This window comes from Drosophila arizonae, chromosome 2 (genome assembly GCF_054131065.1).
Source record: "Drosophila arizonae isolate 15081-1271.41 chromosome 2, UAZ_ARI_1.0, whole genome shotgun sequence".
Classification (NCBI taxonomy): domain Eukaryota; kingdom Metazoa; phylum Arthropoda; class Insecta; order Diptera; family Drosophilidae; genus Drosophila; species Drosophila arizonae.
This window is the reverse complement of record NC_142922.1, coordinates 13,477,792-13,502,555: the sequence shown is the minus strand read 5'-3', so window position 1 is coordinate 13,502,555 and position 24,764 is coordinate 13,477,792. Positions and strand designations below refer to the sequence as shown.

General features: G+C 37.5%; 1 protein-coding gene and 1 long non-coding RNA gene across 13 annotated transcripts in view; one reads left to right on the top strand and one right to left on the bottom strand.

The window, feature by feature from the left end:
• Nucleotides 1–24,764, top strand: part of pyd (zonula occludens-like protein polychaetoid) — a 114,271-nt gene that overhangs the window by 43,829 nt on the left and 45,678 nt on the right. For 4 of the 12 annotated variants that reach the window (XR_016268496.1, XM_089461813.1, XM_089461811.1 and 1 more), the window contains exons 2-3: nt 675–750; nt 18,522–19,065. Coding sequence is in view for 11 of the 12 variants with exons in the window: in XM_089461813.1 (XP_089317939.1) it covers nt 675–750; nt 18,522–19,065 (620 nt within the window). In the remaining variant the exon portion in view is untranslated. Of the gene's footprint in view, nt 1–674; nt 751–17,330; nt 18,442–18,521; nt 19,066–20,908; nt 21,021–21,553; nt 22,373–24,764 lie in introns of those variants that run through there. The other 8 variants (XM_089461812.1, XM_089461822.1, XM_089461817.1 and 5 more) reach the window with 8 other exon arrangements.
• On the bottom strand, nt 13,351–20,720 carry LOC149270326 (uncharacterized). Its single transcript, XR_016268497.1, has 2 exons — nt 20,305–20,720; nt 13,351–14,905 (listed from the first exon to the last, which is right to left on the bottom strand). It is a non-coding gene; the product is annotated as an uncharacterized LOC149270326 (long non-coding RNA).

Genomic DNA, 24,764 nt, shown 5'->3' with positions numbered 1-24,764 from the left:
TGTCTATTTTATGGTTTTCTATTAAATGATTTCAAACACACACTGATCAGCTCATGGAGTGTCTCTCATGGCCCTTGTACGTTCATGTGTGCACTGTGATTGACATTTGTCGGCAGAAACGAGTAGAGTGCTCCATTTCAATGTGTTTTAAGAGTAGATACAATTGCGTTGGCTGGTTGGCTCGATCGAATGTTGTGTCATAAATCAAGTTATATGCAACAGCTTATATAGCCGATCGTAAGGTTAAATATTATTATTGTGGCTGGTCAGAATTTTGTTATTGTCGTCAATGGGTGCGTAATTTTATACATTTCTAGCTGATTTGCAATTCCAATTAATGTATGCCTAAGTGTGTGTGTGTATGGGTCTATGTAGCTCTATCCCAGGTGCTCTACTAATTATGATTTATATGCTACAATCTGGCTAATTTATGTGAGTCTCGGCTAAGTGCCAAGTGTGTTTACCACTTTGAAAAGGCATTCGTGTAACTCTTACACTTTTATCATGTTGTTTTTTTGGTTAACAAGAAGCAGAGATAAATAATTAGCTATAATTTGTAATATGCTAATGCATTTGTGCAACGCCCCATTCACTTTACTAACACTTTGTGATTTGTTTTGATTCATGAAATTACTCATTGCTATATATGTATATTATCTCTACATGCCTTACAGATGCTGCCAATATTGAGAACAGCCCGGGCGAAGAAAAAATCCAAAAGGAAATCGAAACGATCGACTACATAGACAAGTGAGTAAATGCAAAAAAAAAAAAAAAGAAAGAAATAAAATGCACAAATAGAAGCAGTAATTAGCGAGCCGAATACGGAACCCAAATAGGTGTCAATACAATTTAATTTCGATTCAAACCCAAATCGATTCAATCGCAACTTTGACAGCCAATTTAAGCTTACGAATGACCAAAGCGAGTGCTGTAATTTTCGATTGCGTTTTTGTATTCTTTTTTCTAGCAGTGGTAAACGCCCTTAAAAAAACAAAATCGTACGAATTAAATTAGACAGTCACCAGAGTTGCCAGCAATTACGTGTGGAATTAACTTGTAGCAATTTCCAAACCATAATTGTTTACTAATCTTGGCGTTGCTGCAGTCGCAGTTGCTGCAGTTGCTGCAGTTGACTCTTTGGCCATTGCCGGAACGTTGTGCAAATTGTGTATACGCCACGTTTGACCAATCCTCAATTTGACAATGCTGCAGCGCTGAGAGCTGGGTGTTGCTGCTGTGATTACTATGCTTGTTGTTGTTGCTATTGTTGTTGTTGTTGTTGCTGACTTGTTGGTACATGAACTACAATTACAATTTGTTAGCTGCTCGAATGTGTTGCTTTTATCTCCTGGGTGGGTGATTACAATTTTTCCTAGGATACGGCTAATGGTAGCTGTAAGTTATGGTATATCTTGCATATCCGATTGTTAGTCAGATTTTTCGCTCTAATAAAATGCTGTATAATTTATAGAATATTACCGAACCACAAAATGACAACATTAAATGAGTTTATTTATACTATATTCATAGTTAACATCTCCCATATTACGTTTATTTTATATATATTTATATATACAGCCCATATTTAATCAACAGATAATATTTATATTAGACTCGAATTCTTTGCTGTCAATGCTTGTGTTAATTACGGATCAGGTTAGACTTGAATTTAGCTTGTACTCAAGTTATTATTGCTCTCAGCTCATACTATATTTTTAAGTAAACTTCTGCTCAATGAAGTAGCACTTAGTTCACATAGAAAGTTGCACCTGCTCTCATTTCTCTACTCGCTCGAAACAAAGTATTAGCCTGATTACACAGTCAGTGTGAGCTATGAAAACCCGTTCGGATGTAAGTGTGAATTATGCAGCATGTTTTTGCTTTTTTTAATTATTTTATTACTTGCGGTCATGAGCACATTTAAGCCATTTGTGGACGCCAATTGGACAACAACAAGCATCTCAATGATCGCCTCAGTTGTTACCATTTATATGGCCAATGAACACGAGCGAGTTTTAACTCTCTCACACACACACACATACACATGCAGCAACAGATTGCGCAATATTTAATTCAGTTAAACAGCCGCCAAAATCGGCTGGTGTGGCAGATTTTGCAGTTTTTGCTGACACCGGCAACTTGTTAACTTTTTTCCAACATTAAATGGTAATTTTTTCCGTCGTTCGTTCGTTCGACTTTTTTTGTGGATCATGTAGCCCGTCGAATCGTTGATGTGTTTAATACATAATTTCCTTATCGCTGCGGTCATATTTTTTTGATTTTTCGATAATATAAATATTTTTTTTTGTAGCCAAGCAGGCTGTCCAGCCTCTTGATTTGTGGTCGAGATTTTGCTTCTTAAAGTTTAATGACTCTAAATAATTATGACATTCAAGTTGCAGTTGCAGTTGTAGTTGTAGTTGTTGCATTTGCTGTTTGTGTGTGTGGACCGCACTTTTTTGGTTTCTTGCCCGCACTTGTTGTTGTGCTGGAAACTTGTTTGACATCACTTCTTGCATAAAAAATATTGCAATCCAATAGCCAGGCAACGACATTTAATTAACTTCCCATAAGATATTAATTACCCATGGGATAGCAAGTCCAACGTATACGGGGCTAAAACCGCATAATTTCTTTGAGCAGAACAAAAGACTTAGACAACGAACTTGGTAAGTAACATCATATCATAGTATATCAAATATGGCTTGGTTAACTTTCTAATGAAAGCTACCTTAAATGGTTTCCTTTATGAATTGACGTTAGTATTAACGTTAATATAATATGTGAATCACTTTTATATTTGAAATTAAATAAATATAAGTCTCGCTAATGAAATATCAAACATCTATAAATGGGTAAATGAAATTAATTAATATTGTACCCACAATTTCGGATTGTTAATTAACAGTTATACGTTAACAAACACCAAGAGCCAAGTAAATTTCTCTAATGAATTGATGTTTCATTAAAACTGTTAAATCCTAGCTTACATGTAAAGCCTTTTATTAGCCTATCTACAATATGTATAAAAATGAGTCAACGACTTTATTTAGTATTATCCCATTAACTATGAAGACAGCTCATCGCCCACACGTCTCGTCCGTATGCAAAACAGAATTCAGCTTAAAAGTCAACCGACTGCTTAGCTGTTAATGCAAACGACTTGGCCATAAATAAAAACATCATCGTCATCATTATCAAATGCATGCGCATAATTAGAATGTTATCGCCGGATTTATCAAATCGGAACAAACAAATTGAACAAACTGAGCTGAACCTCCTACAACTTAATGAAGCAAATAAAACGCTTTCTTTTTGATTTCACTTTCATAGGCGCCATATCACAATCGGAGCTTGTTTCTGTGCGTGTTTACTACTCTCTTATTTATTTATTTTTACTCAAGCGTCATCTTCGCTCTGGGGCTAATCGGTAAAAGGAAAAAAGTGGCTCAGAGTGAAGCGGCTCAGGTATGCAAATGAAGACGAAGAGTCAGCAAACGCACGAGTGGATGGCAATTTGTCGCGTGGTTGTGTTGTTCGTCTTCTTTTAGCCGGACTGTAACGCATTTATATTTGCATAAACGCAAACACACACGCACTCACACTCATATAAGTCGTGTGAATATTGAACACTTTTTTTTGTGCTGTGCAATTTATTACGAAATTTCCTACGCAAAATCCATGTGCGAAAAGACTTTCACTGAAGTGAGTTTTTAATTGCTGATATTTAAAAGATTTCGTAGCCCAGTCAGGATTTGAGTCGCTGTTGTTGTTGTTGCCAGAGGTTTTCACTTTGAGGAAGTAAAGCCAAACAAATCAACTGTTATTAGTTTTTTGGCCTGGCCCGTTGCGACTCTATTGCCACTTATCAGTCGACCAAGCAAACATCGAAAAGCTTTGCAAATAATAAGTAGTTGGACACCCGTCGAAGTTGCAGTTGCAGTTGCAGTTGCTGTTGCTGTTGCATGCCTTAGCGTTTGATGAACTTTTGGCAAGAGGAAACATCTAGCTATACGGGTGTTGTATGCGCTGGTGGCATATCATTACACGATGTAACAGTGTTCAACGCGATGAAACAGGTGTAACCAGTGACGACTATTACGTGATGTTCGACCTGCCAGCCGATTAAAATAACAATAAAAGAGACAAGCATTTAAATATAAAGAGGAGCTTTATTTGAGCTTGAGATTCGTTTGGATTTCATTTTTGCTTTTCTGAGTTTTTGTTATTGTTCGCTTTTGGCAACTTCATTTGGTAACTGGCTATGGCTAAGCTGCTCGCTCGGTGTTAACTGAAAATATCAAACGGTCGTCTGCTTATGGATTTAACATAACAACAAAAATATAATAAAAAGAAAAAAGCGAAAAAAAAAACAACTATTGAATGACGAACCAATAAATACAGTTTATAAATAGCTTAAGGCTAAGCGACTAAAGAGCAACGACGCGACGTTGTGCTTTGTCAAGCTCGAGGAAAAAATACCTGAGCAACTACTAAAAAGTCAAAAATATGCTGTACTAAATGTGATGGGAAAAGACACAAAGAAAATGATTGACTAACTCAAATCATATTTTGCAATATATAATCATATAAGATATGTAATATGATATTATATGAAAGTTAGATGATTAAATGTGAGCTCCACATTTGATTTGGAGAATTAAGTCAATATTTAATTTTAGATCCTTTTGATATCTAACCTCGCCGCTCACTCAGCTTAAATTAGAATGTTTAAATCTTGGAAAGAGTCATTTTTGTATAGAATATTAATTTGTTAAAATGATGTATCCGGTTTATAATTGAATCTCAGCTAGCGGAACTCTTAAGTAAATGGTTGCTAAACTGAATTTAATTATGAAATTTCTTAAAGAAATAAATTAAACGTTCATTAATCACAGCGCAGCCAGCAAGATGCGAACTGAATCGTTTTCAATGCAATCAAGCCAAACAAAAGCTTTTCTTGTATGGAAATTCATGGAGTAGCTAGCAGTCAATAAAAAACAACAACAACACAAAATAATCTAAACTGAACAAAGAAACAAGTTTGTCACCTAAGTCTTTTGTTTTCTTTTTTGTTTTGTTTTGTCAGCAGCGCGCGTTGACAAACTAAACGCAATATTCGAACAATAAATACTGCACAGAGATAAATTAATATGTGCAAAAGGCAATAAAACAACAACAAAGCAACAAAATGACTATTAAAAAATGCATTTAGCGCTCTAATTAAACGTTTATGTTTATCAGATTGCAGTTGCAACAGCGAAACGCCCCAAAGAAAAAAAAAAAAAAAACAAAATTGGGGAATACAAACTAAGCTTAAGCTGAAGAAAACGCAAATATTTCAGCGCGCTTATAGTGTGATCGAGCGACTTACTCAATTTGTGGGCGTAACGTCACTGCCTACTTTTATGTATTTTTTGGAATTTTTATGTATATACCCTTAACTAGGATACTATGGCTATGTTATGAAAAATGTTGTGTAATAGAAAAGATGTGAATTGAGATTTCTTATATTTATAGATAACTGATTTGATAATGGGAGAATAGAAGTATTTGTTGTAGAATTATGTTTTTTATTCCGATCCTTAAGCTAAGGATCCTCCTTAATGAGGACATCTTAGTTATTGGTGGAAGACGTAAGAGATCAAACTCCCTTAATTCGTTTAATTGTCATATAATAAATATAGGGTATTTAATATAAAATATATTTAATATAAAAACAGAGCCGGGCAATGAAAAGACTTTCTCAAATTCGTCTTTTGATCTTGAAATTTATTAAATTTAGAATAGAAAAAAAAAGAAACGTAAGAAGAATCAGTTTCATCTAGTTTCTCTTTACTATATATTTACAATCTTTTTAAAGCAACTGCTTAGAAATTTAGCTTAAAAAAAAAATACCTTGCTTTTATCAGTGCCATCGGAAATATGTAATACAAATGCTTTATGATAGCAAGGGCAATAAATCTTCGGCTTCTAAAAAGTTATCTCCTGTAGCCCACCTGCAGTCATTATGATCCATTAATAAATGCATTTTATGCCATTTTATTGGCACAAACGACTAGGCCAGAGTTCTGACTGGGCTTTCACAACAACAAAACGTCGCCTACGGGGGCAGCGCTTGGCACGAGCCAGAGCCTTGGCCAAGTTGAGTCGAAATGCAAAACAGTCAAAATCTGGGCGTTGACTTTGCGGTTTGCAGTCTCAGTTCGTAAGCTCACTTGACACATAAATTACCGTATTTTCATTATTGAAATTGGGAGCAAGGCATAAGGGGTGTCCCCACTCCATTGGCCCCAAAAACAAAAACGAAAGAACCAAAAAAAAAAAGGTAGAATCAGCTGGGCCCCAGAATGGGCCAACAGCCATGAAAGTACAGTAATATGGCTATGTATTTAATAATGAGCCCAGCCAAATTGTTAGTTGCAGCACTTGAAATTCAGAGAGCGTTTGCCATGTGTGAAATTAGCATATGAGTAGGAAATGCACGTGAAGCATTTTGAAAAGCAGTCATGAAATCTGACCAAAGCATTAGCATTTTCATTGGTCAACTAAAAGCTTACTATATGGAATCATAATGGACGGCAAGAGGACAACATAACTATAAACCGAAGGCAGGCAGCCAAGCAGCTCTGCATGGAAATTAGCCAACATGCAACGTTCCAGTGTTAGGGAGCATTGCGAAACTTGGCACCTTGCCCCCCCTCCCCCCTCCTTGCCATTCCAGCAAAGGGGCTACACGATAGAGACTAACTGGCACGACAGCTGTTGGCGCTGGCTGTCGAGCGTTTTGGGGAACGGACAGGACTTGCCATGACATCGGGACAAAGACAGCTCCTAAAACAGGGGCAGGTAGACGCAGACGCTGCTGCCTGCCAAACAGCTGAAAAGACAGATAAACAAGTTGTCTCCGTGTGTGTGTGAGTGTGTGTGAGTCTGAGTGTGTAAACCTTCTTTTTTCGTTGCTTTTTCTCTTTTTATTATTATTTATATATGCCAAAGACGTGCCAACTTTGAACCAGTTATAAACAAAGCAACTTGGCCGGGCAGAGCCAGGTAAACAAAGCTGGCAAGCTTTGTGCTCTGTGAGCTCTGTGAGCTCTGAGCTGTGTATTCAACTCTGAGTTATGGAGAAATTTGTATGCCTTCCACAAATTACAAATTGGATGGGCGCTACTGAAAATTATATATCATTGGCGGTCCATGGCGAAGGAGCTTTCAAATCAATAGTCGCGTTCAAATTTATATGCGTGTCTAAAGCTATGAATATGTGCGGATAAAGGTTTGTGGAAGTATTAGCGTTTAAAAAATTATGATGGGTATATTTGTATATATATACGTATACATATATTTATGTTGTTTACTTTATTGTTTTGTTTTTTTTTTTTTTTTTTTTATAAGTTTTTATAGATTTTATAGTTGCAAAATGTTGTTAAAATATGAAGTTGACGTATGTATTGGTTGTTAAATTTATATACGATTTTTTTTTTTAAATTTGTTTTTTTTTTTTTTATTTATTTTTTTATTTTTATATTCCTATAAATTCTTATAAATGATTTGAGTAAAGTTTCATGGAATGAATACAATCAGTACTGTTATCAGGAAAAAATTTTTAAATATTTTTTTTAATATTTATACCGATAACTACTTAATGTTACTACATAGTCATGGTTTCAAATTCATGGTTTCAAATATAATGTAATTTCAATTCAATTTCGTGTGTCTTTTGACTTACGTTCTTCTTTTTGAAGTGCTAAATTTATATAGAATTAGAATTTACAAATATTTTTAAAGAGTAAGCTATCTCATGAAAAATGTAGATCTCTAAGAAAAAGTTTGTCATTCTTACTATGCTAATCACATAAACAAGTTATTTATATTTGTTCTAGACTGATGGTTCAGCAAGGGAATAAACCAAACAATATAAATTTATATATCCATATATATTCTTACAAGTACTAAAACTCAAAGCCAAGCTCTGTTCATTGTGCCAGTAAAGGCTTAGACTAAGATCTCTTATTGCTGATCTTCATATGGCTAAACCGAAGGGGGAGGCAGCGCATTTGGGTAATATGTCAAGCTGACACAAAAAACAGGATTAGCTGCATAAGGCAGTGAGTCAGAGCAGCAGCTGAGCTACAAATCTTGCAACTTGGCGGGGCACTCGCTCAAGATAAATTGGCAACACGCGCCGCCGATGCTCAGTTCCCGATGCCATGGCTATAGTCTGAGTCTGTATGTGTGGCTGTGTCTGTATCGGTGGCTGTTGGAGCAGCTGCTCCGCTTTGGCGTCTGCCATTGGCTTCTTGGCTGCGTTCACTAATTGCGTTGGCCTCTGGACCGAGCAGCAGAGTTCAAAATGTTTGCGGTTAATTGTCTTGCAATTGATTAACTCAGAACTTTTGCGTCATTAGACGAGACAATCGGCCCGAAATCAGTAAAAAGCACAATGAAAACTACAAAAGGAAATGAGAGAAAAGAGAGTGAATCAAACTGGCCGCACCCAGAGCCACATAGACATCATGCCCTAAAGCAGTGGCTAATTAGCTGAAACGGTTGACGAACCAAAGCCCCATAAGCTCTGAAATAATTACGAGCCATTCGCTGTGCAAATTAAATTGCCACTGGTTTTTTATAGTGTACGGCGAGTGGAGTGTGGCAATGGCTTCTAGTCTAGCTGGCGTTGCTTTTGGCCATTTCGTGATGGCCAAATCAAAAAACTGGGAACACTGATTGCTCCCATTGGAGTCACAGCGAAAACTCGAATCATAACTTTATGACTCAATCTATGGGCTGTGCTCTACTGTGCTGAACTGAACTGAGTTGAGCTGTGTTGGCTCCAATTTGTCCATTTCCTGGTAGCTACACCCAAGAGCAGTTGCTAGTTGTAAAGCGCAGCATTTTTATTTTTTTCTCTTTCTTTTTTTTTTTAGTGCTGCAATTGGGGCCAATTTTGCCTGCAAGCTGCAGTTGAGCAAAGTTTTTGATTTAGTAGTGTGTGCCCCCATTTGGCTAGTGTCTTGGTTAATTTCTTGGAATTCGCTCTTTATTTCGCATCTTACGTTTGCCGACAATTACTTTTAGACGGGGTCCAGACCATATTTCATCCTCAAGTAATGTGACTTTTAGACCAAGGTGCTGGCTAGATGTGAAATTGTTGAACATTTAAACTTTTCAGTTAAGGAAAATATTTTGAAATTTAATATTCATATTTCAATTGGGGCTCTATAAATATAATAATGGAAAACAATTCGCCAAAATATCAAATGTAATATATTTTTTTTTTTTTACATTTACGAAGGAAGGGAATTTCTTTTATTATTAGTTACAGTTATTTTTTAAAATCTTTTTTATACATTTTTATCAATATTACCTCACACAATCAACAAACTGTCAGCCAAATTTGTTTCTCAAAACGTTTGACGTTTGCGTGTCAAGCGCTTCACAACGATTTCGGCACCTCACCTCAGCTGGCAGCTCTTCTTCTTTCCATTCCACTTTGGTCCCTCATGTTTTTTAGCAGTTTTTTGCATGAGTTGGTCGCCACAGCATTTTGAATATTATATAAATGTGTAAAAATAAAAAAAGATTAATTTTTTAATTATACACAAATGAAAAATTTGCACTTTAGGAGCTAGCTTGAATTGCAAATGTCTATGAAATATGTGAGGCTGCATTCAAAATATACAAACCAACCTTGAGGTGCGCAGGTCTTAATGATGAATACGGGTTTGACTGATTGCCGCACGAATGCATCATAAAAGTTGATGTCTACATTAAGCATAGGTGTGTGTTTATCTTTCTGTTTTTAGTTCTTCTTCATTAGTATGACAGCATCAAGACAAGTGGCAGCTTCACTGCGAGAGTTACTTTCATTAAATGTTCAGTTTTTAAGCTATTTCAATATCCAGTATCAATTGCACTCACTTAAGTAATTTAAGGTACTCATGTAATTATCACACCCTATGATACGATGATCGCAGACAAAGACGCTGCGGGGCCTCCTACATGCAGAAACCTTTCGTCAAAAGCCTTTTCAAGTTTGTAATTTCAATGCCCTCGGCCATGGAGCCCTTGAAGATTTTCTCATTATGTGAAATCAATACCAGCATTTATATATAAATAGAGATGGATAGATATGGATAGTTATACATATATACTGACGTATTTTCGCTACGTTCATTCATTCGTTTGCTGGTGAGAGCAATTGCTCAGAGCTGATGGGAAACTCGATAACTGAATAATCATAGCATTGATGAGTTTCGTTTGAGCTGAATGTGAGAAAAACCTTTTTTGTACAGTTTCTTTTGTAGAGCTTAACGATCGAAAATACTCTCTCCTTTCATTTGCAGTCAGAAATATTGGCTGAACTACGAGGAAGCTGCTTTATCTAGATTTTTTGTATAGATTAAAGTCAATGAAAACTAATTTAGGAGGCTATATGATTATTTGTTTTTATTATTATATTAAGCTTTCACAATTTGCTCTAAAGACGAGGAAGTGGGTCTGAATATTTATACTCTCTGCTTCATATATTCTATACTCTCTGCTATACTCTATGTGTGTGCATAGGCTTAGGCACCTTTTAAGAGCTCTCAATGCACTCACAGCTGCAGCATTCAAAACGATAATTAATTGTAATATGCCTCGAACTTATGAGAGCAAGCAAGCGTGAGAGAAACAGAGATAAAAACGGAATAAATGACCGCAGATTATTTATAAATAAGTAATCTCATTAAAATCTAAATCAATAAAATGCCAACGTCGCTATTAGCATACGATGCCTGCTGAAAGAAACAGTTTTTGATTCCCTGCTCTCCTAAGAGAGTACTTAAGAGTAAATCTGAATAATTTACTCCTCACACTGATATTAACATAAATTCGTACATTAACATATTCAGATTCGCAGAGCATATTATGTAATAATTAAGTTTAATTATGAAAAGTATTAAATTTAATTAGTCTGCACATAAGTTTTATGTGCTGCTTATGTTGGAGATCTTTTGCAGCACCTGCACTAGAATGTTTGCCAATTAAGAAACTTATTCTCCTGGGTTGATTCACTCTGGCCTAAGACATCATCAGCATAACTAGAATGCAACATAATTTAATGAACGATGTCAAATGGCTTTAACCTCTTAACACGAATTAGCAGGAGACAAAGAGAGAGAGACAGAGAAAGATAGAGACAAAGACAAAAGACAAAGAACAGCAGCTGCGGCTGATGCACTTGCAGTTGCAATTTGCAGTTGACTTTTATGAGGCAATTAATGAAATGACTCGAAACCGTGGAGCAGACGATGCAAATTTTTCGCAAAAATAAAATAAAACAGGGGACGAGCACAAATTATTATTAATTTTGTATGCAGAGCTGCAGATGCAATCACCGGCCGGCTGGGATCGGAAAAAAAACGAGCCTCACGGCAACAGCTTGGTATGGTATTACAGTTCATTTAGTTTGTTGACAGCATTTAATACGCACTGGCACGTGGCCCAATTGACATTAAATTTGACACACTAATTGCGAACATCATTCGCTTCCTATGAATGTGATGAATGATGAGCAACGACGTGGAAGCAAGAGAAATGATAGGCGACGATGTGAATGAACTTCATATCTTAATGATCAATCAATTGGTAAAACTTGTTTGCTAGGGTTATTTACAAAGGCTTTCGTTTAGATCTTGAATTGTCAGAAATATATTTTGATTTGTCAAAATCAAGAACTATACAAAATTTTAGTTAAATTAAATTTATAGTCAAATTATCGATATTTTCCTTAATTATCTATAATTTATTTTTAGTATTTTTAGCCAAAGAATAAATTCGGAGTGTGAGGAATTTGATTGATATTTCCTATAAAAATTGTTTTGGCTCCTCAACACAATACTTTTAACTGGTTAAACGTCCATTAAACGACCATCACTTATATTTTCTATAAATATAAATAATCTTGAGATATATATTTCTGCCACAATGTAAAAGATTCTTAATGCTAAGCGATCCACCCTCAGCCATTTCCCTTACATAAATCATGGCTATAAGTGCAATAAATCAACTGTGGACTACACTTATGAAACTAAAATGTTCCAAAAACGAAAACTATATAAATAAAGGAATATATATACATACATATACATATATATATTTATATATATTTTGGAAATGTGTTTAAATAATGCGGCTAATGCTGGTGCGGCTGTCTGTCTTTCTGTCTGTTTTGGATGGAGCATCACTAAAAGTTTCTGGCCATTAAAATTGCTCTGGCAGCCAAAACATGCTCTAGGTATTCGGGTAGGGGGAGCTCTGCTGCAAGGAAACACATTGCCCTGCATCTGTCACTATAAATAACATCAACGACCAAAATTAATAATCATAAAATAAACAAGAATAACAACAGCAACAACAGCAAACAGAACAACAACAACTAAGTACAGCTCTTTATTATTAGCAGCCCTTTCACAGCTGCCAAAACGTGCAGCTGACTGGGAAAATTCTGGTAAATGAATGAAGCAAAAAAATCACACGCAGTGTAAAATACGCTAGACAATGACAGAGAGAGTGAGAGAGAGAGAAAGAGAGAGGCAAATGGAGTGATAGAGAGAGAGAGAGACGAGTGGCGAACGCTAAGCTGTGGCTATAATTATGGTGACAAGCAGTTGCTGCCACAGTAAAAATAAATTTTACGTCTTGCCTCTTGGCGCTTGTTTTTATTATTTTTGTTGTTGCCTCTTTTTTTTTGCCGGCACGAGCCTAAGAGATTGTTTTTAGCTTTACTTTTTTCGTATGTCATTTAATTACATTTCGGTGACCATAAATCACGTTTTGCGAAATTGCCCTAAACTGCGAAAGGTAGCGTCTGGGAAGTAGCTTCGAGTCTGACAATCGAGATTGTCAAGATTGGCAAGAGATATGTATCGATCAGTCAGGCAATTAAATGATCAATTCAATTAATTGATGCGTGTTTTTTAGTTTTTGGGCAGTCGGTATTTAGTGAGCGGCATTTGGCATGACAACAAATATTTTATGAATCTTTTGGTTTAGACCATTGAATGTTGATGTATTGCAAGTGTGACCAGCGTTTCTGTGGAATGCTCAAAAAAGATTTTTTGTTTGTTTTTAATTTGTAAGACTATTTATTTAGACTTTGGGGAATGATTTCATTGTCTTTATGGCTTATATTCATATTAAATATATATATCAATTTTTTAAAAATTTTGAAAAATAGTTTTAATTTTATGAACATTTATATAAATATTTTGTTGAATTTTTATTGATTATATTTTTTACTTTTTTTTTTTTTTTTTAAATGGGATATTTTTTAAATCTAAATTAAAACTTTCAAGCAAATATAATAAAAAAAAAGATTTATTATTTATTTATTTATTATAATATTATAATTGTGAATTTTTTTAAGTCAAACTCATTTTCATGCAAATTAAAAAAATATATTTTTTTTAAATTTATTTTATAAAATAATATTTCATAAAATCATCCATTTATTTATACATAAAATTGACATTTGGACTGCCAGTCATTGGGTAAGCCAATTCCAGGGTATCGCATTATTGTCTGCACGCAAGTGTAGCATAAGTACTTGTTCTCTCAAACCCTATCCACCGGGGCTATGCACTTGCCTATACATATATAGCGTGTGCACACAGGCACACATAGCTAGCGTCGCATGGTTTAATCTGGAAGATCTCTTCCCATTGCTTCAATTAATTTTTATGGTATTCGCAACCCATATAAGCGCCACGCCTTCCGGTTGGTCGCCCAACAACCAGTTGGACAGTCAGCCAGCATGGCTGAAGCATAAAGAAACAGAGGAGAGAACAGCAACAGCAACAGCAATTGGCTTCAGTGAACGCCCGTTTAGAACTGATTTAATTGCAATTGTGCGCCGGCATTGCCGACATGCAATTGTTATCAAATGCACATCGTCACCCTGCTTTGGATGAAATAGTATTGGGAGGTGGGATCGAAGATGCGGGTTAATCCATGGCCATGCTGCATCGAGCTGTTAATTAACAAGTGTAATTGATAATGCAACCGCAGCAGAGGCAGAGGGGAAGGAGGAGCTGAAGGAGGCAGAGGAGGCGGCAACGGCAGCAGCAGCCGAGAGGCGCTTGAATGGCTTTGGCAGTTGGTTGCACTTCTGATTAATCACACCAATTGCCAAGTGGCTGCAGGCAAACAGATGTCAATAAACCATGCCACACTATGGCACACATTCGTAAGCAACAACAACAACAACTGCAACAACAATGTGGTGAGCGGGCGAGCGTCTGCATGCGTGACAAGTGGAAATGGTTGCTCTTCTTCTTCTTCACCCTGGAGCAGCAGACAGTGTGTTTATTTTTAAGCAAGCAGCAAACATATTTTTAAAGAGTCACGGCAATTTCAAGACGAGCAGAGAACTCAGAAAAAAAGAGAGAGAAAGAGAGAGAGAGAGCGCAAGCGAGAACATTTGACATTTATTTCGCATGACATTTTACACACGCACACACACACACACACACACGAATAAAAAAACACTCATGCGCCTAGTTATCCAGTAAAATTGTCTCAAATGCCATTTGCAATTTGGTTGCCCACATTTCGTTGTTGTTTTTGGTTTTCTTTTTTTGTTTATTTCTGTCTGAAATCTTTTAGGCAATTGCGTTGTTTTTTTTTTTCTTTCTTTCTTTTCCGTTTGTTCTCTTTCAGGCGCATTGGCCACCTCGCGCCCTGCGCCGCCTCGCGAGTCGCATGAGTCTGTCGCGCATGTCGTCTCGTCTCCTCCGGGGGTGTGTGCCGCCGCTCTTCAGCTCTTCCCAGCCACAAAATTTCTAGCTGTTCAGTTTCAAAATTGCCGGCGGTCAGCGCATTTATTCTAGTCGAGCTGCTCTCAATAGGACAAAATCTGTAAAGAAAAAAAATAATTCGAGAGATTCGCTGCGACTTTTATGACGCTCTATTTTTGTGGTTTTTATTTGAATGAGCGAATTGTTGGCCAAGTTTGTGTAAAAATGCGTCAAAATTAAAGCAAGCATATAATATATGTTTATATATGCATATGAAATGCAATCAAACAATTAGTGAGCAATTCCTAAATTTAAAATAAATCATGAAAACATATGTATATGTGTGAAGTGTGATTTGTTGGCAAATTAATATTTGTTAGCTAATTATGAAAAGAGCAAATCATGTGGAAAAAAATGAAAAAAAAAAACGGAACTATTATATTCTAAATCAAATAGATATACATATATACGTGTTTTTATGTATATATGTATTATATATACAGGAATGCATTTCATGTTGTGCTAAACTGCCTCAGCTAGTGAAGAATACAAAATGCGGAAATATATATGATATTTAAATAATGCATTTTATTGAGTTGAATGTGAGCCTCAAAATTACGCCATCCATATACAAAAGTATACAAAGTGTAGATCATAAAATTTGCTTTTTGGTCTTCCAGCTGAAAATTGTTTATTTTTATAATAATACATATATAAGTATTACCAGTCCTATTTGCATTAATTTTTTTGTTTATAGAGTGAAGAAAGATTTGATTTTTTCGCTTAGACTTTTTATACGATTCAGTCAAGATAAACAAAGAATAGATTAAAGACGTGGAACACTCTCACTTTTATACTTATTTTGCCGTATTACCCTTTCTGTTAATCTTAGACACGGGCTATTTCGCTTTACTTGGATGACAATTTGATTGAGTATTAATCAATACTTAAAGTTTATATACATTTCTCCACTTTATGCGCCTATCGCTCTTCCTTTGGCGCTCTACATTTATTCATTACTCATTGTTTATAATGGCAAAATTTAATTGCTTTCAATACAGTCTTAAGCTTTACTTAATACTCTCCTAGCATCATTAATGCGGTTACAACTCTTTTCCGGTCTGCTACTGCTTCCCTTGTTGCCTTGCTCCCTTTTTAGTGATTCCTTTTCTTTATGTACAGTTTTACATTAATCAAGCCCATTTGCCAATATGCTGCTCTATTCATTTGCGCAAATTTTAAAATAATTGCGACAATAAAATCACCATAAACACGCAAAACAACAACAACGACAACAGCAACAAGAGCTGCAACAATCCCTTGTAATCTTGCCATATCCGGCTGGCTGCGTGTCTCCCATGTCGCCTGTCTGCCAACACCATCTGTCGCTATGCCAGTACGTCGCACCGTCATTGCATTTACCCAGCGGCTGCGTTCTGGCGCTGTGGCTCACTGTCACTGGCGGCTCTTTTTGCATCATCATTATTATGAAAAAAAAAAAGGAAAACTCTTTGCAATGTTGATGATGGCCGTGCTCAGTCCGTTCACTCCCAAGTGGATAGGGCGATCCGGCGGCGAACCCGGAGCTGAAAGCCGGAGACGAAGCTGGTTGGCAGTGCTTGGTTCGTGTGGCTCGTTTTGTCGTTTGACATGTTAATTGCTTTGTTGATGGATTTCACTGTTGACACTTTTGCTTTCCTATAAATTCTTAATGAACTCTGCCTCGGTTCAAATGCATTTCCCAGTTACCATTTAGCACGTTGTTTGTTGGTCTCGCAGGAGCTTTAACTTTAAGCCGTAAAAACCAAAAATCTAAATATTTAATTTGTGCGAGTTTTGATTTAGAAAATTAAAAGATTTTAGAATTAAAGAACTCTAAAATCTCTGGGTTCTGAAACTAACTTAATTTCATTTCAAAAAAAAAAAAAAAAAAAATCAATAGAATTTTGTTTTTTCATATTATGGACAATTTTTATTTTGATCTTATTATTATGACTTCATTATTTATATGAAACTAAATTATTTATCTCAATTTATTTATATAAATTAAAATTTATGATTTGCAAAACCTGTTGAGTTATCAGAGCAGTCACATTCTCAAATTTTAATTAAATAAAATATAAAATCCTTGCTATAAATGACTTAAACCAAGCTATAAAACAAAATTATATTTTTTTAAATTAACAGTGCTGTTATTAAAACAAATCGGACTTTCATACCACAAACTAATTGATACCAAAGCCGAATAGCCTAAGAGCTTAAAATGTTAGGATTCTTATATATAAGCTTTACTTAATTTTTCTTTCAAATAGGGTTAGACAATAGTGGAAAAATAGTCCACTAATTCAATAAAAAGTATTCTACGAATTTATAAAAATTAAAAATTAAATAAAATTGCTAATTTTTAATAAAAATGATATTAAAGAATTCTGGCCTTTCATAAAGTCGGCTTGTAATTGCTTAGCACTTTACTACATATATCTCTGCATCGAGCAATTAGTGTCGTCTGGCTAAAGCTGAACTTTGATTTGGTAAATGCAGGTTATTTTCTCGTCCCATTCGAGGAGGGGGAGCTGGCTACCTGTAGCCTTCTCAAACAGTTAAACATCTCAACTAGGCTAGACAATTGCTGTGCGCTTCCGTTCGGCACCTCATTAAGGCAACTTTTCGAGCACAAAACTACATTTAATTGCGCCCACTGGACACAGTTTTTGACTAGACTAGAATAGAATAGAGCGAAGCTCTGTGGCAGCTGGGAAAGAGTTTAGGGGTAGAGCCGAGACATGACACATGATGAATGCGTGGGCCAGTCGCTCTTAGTCTCCACTCCCTCCCTCACCCTCGTACACTCTCTCTCTCTCTCTGTCTCTCTTAGTAGTTTAAAGTCAGTCGAGCACGAAATGTGTCGGAACAAGCTTGTAGAGTAATTACGTACATGTGTACGAAAACAACGTGAAATTGTCATTTAACATTTGTCAAAGGAAGAAACACGAAAAAAAAAGAACACAAAAACAATCAGAAACGGAAAAGCAAAAAAAAAGTCGTGAACTAATTAAAAATCTGTGAAAGACAAAAACAACATAAAAGTTTGCCGATGAGAGAAACGAAACGAGTGATAAAAGTGCCAAAAAATTGTAAACTATTTGAGAGCAATGTCTCAGATCGATTATACTTGCTATACGGTGCCGGAGTGCTCCAGCGATGATGATGATGATCCGGATGATAATTATGTGGTGCATCGAAATGGTAATGGAAATGGCAATGGCATTGCTAATGGCCATTGTAATGGCAATGGTAATAGTAATGATGATGACAGAGATGAGTCGAGCGATGGCACGCTCGAGAATTGTTTGCAGTCTGATTGCACGCTGGATTCGGATGCTACAACCACATCGTCCATGGAGCACCACATCTATCGCAAGCACCAGCAGCAGCACCACCACTACCACAACCACAACCAGCAGCGGTACAAACGCTATGCACCACAGCGCGTTTCGATGCCAGCTCTGCGTGCCGCGGGCAGCCACTCCAGGGAGTTGACACCGCAGCTGGGCATCTATCATGATGGGCCAGAGGCGGCACCACAGTGGGGCTATTTTGTGCCATTGGCGCCCAACTGCTTCTTCAGTCCGCCCATGCAACGGCGTCGTTTTAGGTGGGCCGTGTCTTCAGCTCAGCCTCACGAAATTCTCTCGTTCATAATCTAACAAAATGCTTTTCGTTTTCTCATTGCAGAGAGAAGGAGAACGATCGCAACCGTCGTGCGGTTAGCTATGGCGGCGGCGGCGGCAACTCGCCGACCCACTGTGCCACCATACCGCGTGCAGCACCGCGTCGTGTGGCGCTCATGAAGGAGCCACCGCCGCCGCCGCCGCCCAAGCCCCAACTAACGTCGAAGGCATCGCTGCAGTCCACAGACTCCTCGCATGCGTCCAGCATCATAGCCAGCAAGTATCCGCAGTCTGAGTACAATCTCATACAGAAGATCGACTCGAACAGCACGCTGACTGCACCGGCTCAGTACCAGCCGCAGAATTTCTATGCCAACACCGGCACCATATCCTCCACCAACGGTGGCTATTCGTCCCTGCTGTGCCATGCCAGCTCCACGGCCAGTCCGTTGGCGGTGCGGAAGCGGGACAAGCTGCTCCATCGCTTCAGCGATGCGGCCACATTGGGACGCAAGCTCAAGAAGAAGAAGAACACGAATCGCACCTGCCGCTCCATGACCGAAGCCATCGAGATGCTCGCCGATCCGGTCATCGAGGATGAGTTTTTTGTAAGTAAACGAAGCCATTTCTTATCAAATTTCTAGATACACAAACATACAATATAAGTACATACATACATACCTCTATGAGCTGTAAATAAGTTAGAAAACAGATCGCATCCATGTGAATGCTTTCTTTCTGAACTTTAATTAATAGAAATATCGTACGTGCAAATTGCATGTAAGTGAAATTGTGATTAAATTGGGATAAGTTGGATGTTAGAAATATAGTTAATATTTCATAAAAGACAAGAGATACAGGTGTTAATATAATAGTATAATAATATTCTATAATACTTAAAATAAGAGTAAGAACTTTTATATTTAATTGCCTAAGTTTTTGGAGGGCCGATGTCCATGAGAGTTTAAAATATCCTTATCGAGCCAACTAGTCTCTCAGTAAGTCAAACATACATATAAATTCAACTGACTAAGAAAATCTAATGGCAGCAATAGTCAACAAAATTGTTGTATAGGCCACAAAGCGGATATCCTTTAATAGGAAGATGTAGGAGGAGAATAGAAGAAGATAGATAAAATTAACTTTTATAATTATCTAAATATAAATCGTAATAAAAGCTCAAAAGGATAAACAATTTTTATATTGCCTCATTGGCATTAATAGGTAAAGCACGTAGGGGATAAAGAAAATCGTCTTATGCTCACTATTTCTCATCAGTTATCCAGTTATCATCGGTTAAAGCGAGTCTTACATAGGCATAGGGATTTATTTCGAGGCTGGATATGCTTACAACATTTAAAGCATATCTGAATTGCATTTACAAGCAGCGCCCAATGAAAAGCTATTGTCGCCCTATCATACTCTCTGTCTCTATTCTCTGTTATAAAAGGGGTGTATCTGTATAAAAATATATACTCTATAGAAGCTCACGCTCTTTACACAAACAAATCCCAATTGTTATCGCAATTCATTTGGCTCATTTTTTGTGGCTTTTGTGAGTGGAAGTTATCTCTCGTCTTATCTTCGAAATGAATGACCATTGGAATAAGTTCGGCCGTAGATTGCTTCTCAAATGCAGGCATTCAGTACAAGTTGGTTAGTCGGGGCGTATCGAGCGACTATTCTATTTCTATATAGCGTGGGCGGAAGTATAAAGCTAAAATCAAAGTTACTTAAAAGGTGATAAGGTTGCATAAAATAGAGCAAAAGAAAAGAAAACTAAGAAAAGACCAACAAGACTTTAACAGTGTGTGCTTAGTAATATATTTAAATACATATATACATACATGTATGTATGTACACTTGCTTAACTGTGTCATGGAAATCAGTGAATGTGAAATTCCTCAAGTGACTTCGACCCATCCAGTGCTACAGGCAACCTTGAAAAGGCTCTGTGAAATCAACAATTGAAATTGAACTGAACTCAATTCGATGTGTTTATATCAAATGAGGGGCGTCAAATCGAATTACGTGTCTTTCAATTCTTTTTAGTGGTTCGTACATTTTGTCATTTAATCGCTAAATTTTGAATTGGGGCCACGACGAGTGTGTTCTCTGGCACTAAGCCAATAATTTCGCAAATCTAGCTTAATTAGCCAACTCATGCTGACAGATTAGCATAGAATTTGAACGGGCTTTCAGTCAGCTCTTGGCTTTGATGACGCTTCGCCGATGATGGACAGTGTTCAGGAAGACGAGTCGAACCAACTACTAAACAGCTAGCAACTGTGTCAATACTTTGGTATTGTCTTGCCTCAGCTAAGGGGCGTTCGGGGCGGGGCACAGTGCACCATGCACAGTGTTCTCGGGTTCAGGTCTGTGACAAGCGACTCGCTAATTGGATTAGCTGCGCACCTTTCCAGCAAATAATAGAAAAAGTTGTTGCAATAAAATTCAAACAATTTCAGTGAAAAATCGAACGTGCAATGTTGTGAACGTCTCGTCGAACGCGTCGCTTGGCTAAAACTAACAAATTGATTAACAATTATATTTGCTGCACCGGGTAACGCGAAACATAACAAAAAATTATAAAAATAATAAGAATTCCATTTTTTAATTTATATAAACACATACTTATATAATATATAAACTTAAAAATTAAATTTCCAACACATTTGAAATTCGCGCGCCCAAAATTCAAACATGGGATATTTCTTATCTAAAAAAATCCCTCTTTGCCCACTTGAATTGGATGTTTAATGTTTTTTCCTAGCAATTTTTGTTAAAGTGTAAATTACCCGTCTCAGTGCAAACAGAAAAGGAAAACTTAAAATTGCCTAATTAAAATTTCCCAAATATATGTATTGAGGATATATTTTAACTTTTAATTTCCTAGGAAATTTTTTATAAATACCCAAGCGGTAATTTATATTTCCCACATTTGTTGACATTAAGGGAAATATAAATTACCGCTTGGGTATTTATCAAAATATTTCCAAGGAAATTAAAAGTTTAAATATATTCTCTACCGTTCAATATTTGTTGATCTTAAAAGTATGCAACAATAAATGTGAATTTCCTTTACAAATGCATGGGAATTTGTTTCATAGGCATTGTTATTTGTTGCATACTTTAGTGCACTGTTGGTTCTAGAAATCCGTTGCATACTCTTAGGCAGCTAATGAAATGAAGTCGTCGACGCGACGCCGAAGCTTTAAAACGAAACCAATACAACCCAAAGCCAACTTATATAATCCGCTCGTGCGACACCGACCCACTGCGTATGTAAGGAACGGCATCATCGGCGGCGGCAACGGCCCGGGTGCCGATGGCCTCTACCAGATTGATGATCGCGTCTATACGACCAGCAGAATGTTTATGCGTGATGGCTACATGTATCCACGCCAGCCCGGCCAGCCCATGGATCCGCGCTTCCCACTCGAACTGCACGAATTTCCAGAACAGCTGGGTGCCACCGGTCTGCAATTGGTCAGCACTCCCAAGGTGCACATTGCTGGCGAGTATTTGGCCAACGAACAGCGGCTGGAAGCGGAGCAGGAGCCGCCGGCAGCGGCCATGCGGCGTTGCGCTCGCCAAGCCGCCGCGGCTGACATCAATCTGGTCAATCAGGCGTACTGGCTGGGCAAGCAGCGCACACGTTCCCGCTCCCGCTCCCGCAGCAACAGTCTGGGCAGCAAAAGCATTGCCAGCTGCATGGGCGGCAGCGGAGGGGGTGGGGCTGGCGGAGAGGGCACAGAGCCAGAACGCGAACGTAAAAGACCCTTTATACGAAACGTGGACGATTTGCTGCATGCGCTAGGCAAACGCGATGCCAGCGCCGATAACAAACTCGAGACGGCTTCGGTGCACTCCTCCACGCAACAGCAGCAGCAGCAGCGGCATCGCTTCAAAAAGGTGAGTGAATGAGCACAGGTGATCAATCAAATGGAGCAATGGAATTTGTCATGTCTTGCCAGCATTGCAGCATTTCCATTTACCTTAATTGCGATTCGAGTGTCGACTCAAATGTTGACACACTCGCCACGATCCAACTACTGCCCCATTACTCAGGCCACTGTCCAGAGCGCAGCGAAGCCTAAACACCTAGCCAGCTCTCTCCTGGCTAGGCCCCCTTAGGGCGCGTCTGCGCAAAAATTAAAATTAATGATGTTCCAAATGTTGCCAGCGGCTCTTGGCGAAATGGAAAAGAACACAGCACACAGACCACAGGCCAGACAGTAGCTGCTAATTTAAGGCAGGCACACACACACACACACCAGCACAGGTGAACTGCCAGGTGAACTCCTTGAGCCTAGCTGCAGCGCTGTTTGCTGTGGTTGCTTTGAGGCGGCCTTCATGGCCTTCCACTGCGGTCAGAGCTCCATCAGCTCCAAAAATCAGCCCTTTTTCGACTTATTTATTTATGCAGCCGTTCGTTCCGGCCGCAGTTTCATTCATTCAGTCAGTTCTTTTATCCATTCTTATTCTGCTCTTTTTTTTTTCGCTCTCTTCCAACTCGTAGCATCATTAGCAAATCAGAAATACAATTTTTAGCCTTATTTTACGCCATTTTTTTCAGCTCGCTGCGGGCTGAATTTATGCGCTTCTGTTTCTCTAAATTGAAGAGTAATTTCAGCTTTTGAGGTTGAGAAATTGGTTTCCCTAATTGTTTTTTTCTTGACGTATAGCTTGTCCTGCCTTAAGCAGGTATACGTTTCTACTTAATGATATTGCTTTTTTTTTTGTTTTTTTTTTGCTAATTATTAAAAATAATTAATTAATATGGAATGCAAAAATTGTGCAACTTATGATTTGCAATTTATTTCTTATATATATCGCGTGATTAATTATATTACAAATTATAATGATAATATAATATGGATAAATATAAAAATAATTTGAATAATTTTATAATTTAAATATTGATTATGAAATGATTTATAGGAAAATGTTATTTCTTTATATAAAAAATATTTAAAAACAGATTTAATTTGGGAAATTAATTTATACATAATGATTGTAATATTAATCAAATCATTATTTATAATTAAATCATTCAATTAGTTTTATGTATGAAAAATACGAACACACTAAAATTCATTTTTCTTAGACTGAAATAACTTGAGAGTTAAAAGAGTAGATTTAGCTTATCTTAAATTTAAAATAAAATCTACTTTATATACAGTAAGACAACGACATTTACCCTTTCTACCTGTTGCTTAGACTTAAAACTAAATTCAACTGTGTTTCGAGTAGTCTAGGACCACTGTGCCAAATGACTCAACTTCCGTTGCGCAGAATTCCATTTAGAGTTATGCTCGAATCAACTCAAAATCAAATAAATGAAAAACGAATGAAGGAAACTTGCTAACTCATTCAATTCAGCAATTGCTGAGGCCAGAGGCTGAAGAGTTGAGCCCTGATTCCAGAGACCAGAGGATAGAGGCTAGAGGCTAGAGGGTGCGCGCAGCAGCTCGCCCTGTAAGCTCTTGAAATACGAGCAATGTATTGGAATTTAAGCCAACATGTGAAATGAATTTCTTGGCAGCACGCAGAGCCCCGCCTGGCCAGTGGGGCTTGGCTACAGTGGAAAACTGTGCGGCACAGCCGTGTGGGCAGACAACAACAGTTTTCCCTGTTTTATGCAAAACTCGCAATGCAGCTGAGCTGAGACGCGGCCGAGGCGCTGGGCAGGAGTGAACGAGCGAACACCTCTTCGCTGCAGTTGGTCGTAAATTGAATAAACACGCAGGGCGACTCCGCGCCGGCATGTGTTATGCCATTTGGCAGTGCGGACGAGAAAAATGTTGTTAGCTGATTTGCACTGCGTTTCTAATACCCTGTAGGCAGTGCTCTTGGGTATTGTGGATATGTAGTGGGGGCTGTAGTTGACCTTACAAAGTTCTTAACAGCATCGAGTCATTTGTTACGTAAATAATAGATTTAAATTTGCTAACTTGTAAGCTTAAGCATATAAAGTTATTTACATTTCAAATTATGAATCGATAAATATCGATTTTTAATATTCCTATCAACATAGCATAACTTCCACTGAATACAGGGTATCTCCTAGTCAAGCACAGCAAACGTGACTTAATTCTTCTGCTTAGTTTGCCATATTTCGTTGTATTTGCACGCAGTCACGTGCCAACGAAAAATCTGCAGCGCTTTTTATTTTCCCAGATACAAAATGACTTTTTTCTTAGGTCTAGTGGCTTGCAGCTTATTGCGACTGCATTTCGAAAATTCCTGTTTTATTTTTTTGAATCAATCAACGAAATAACATAAAGAGTAACACATAATTGGA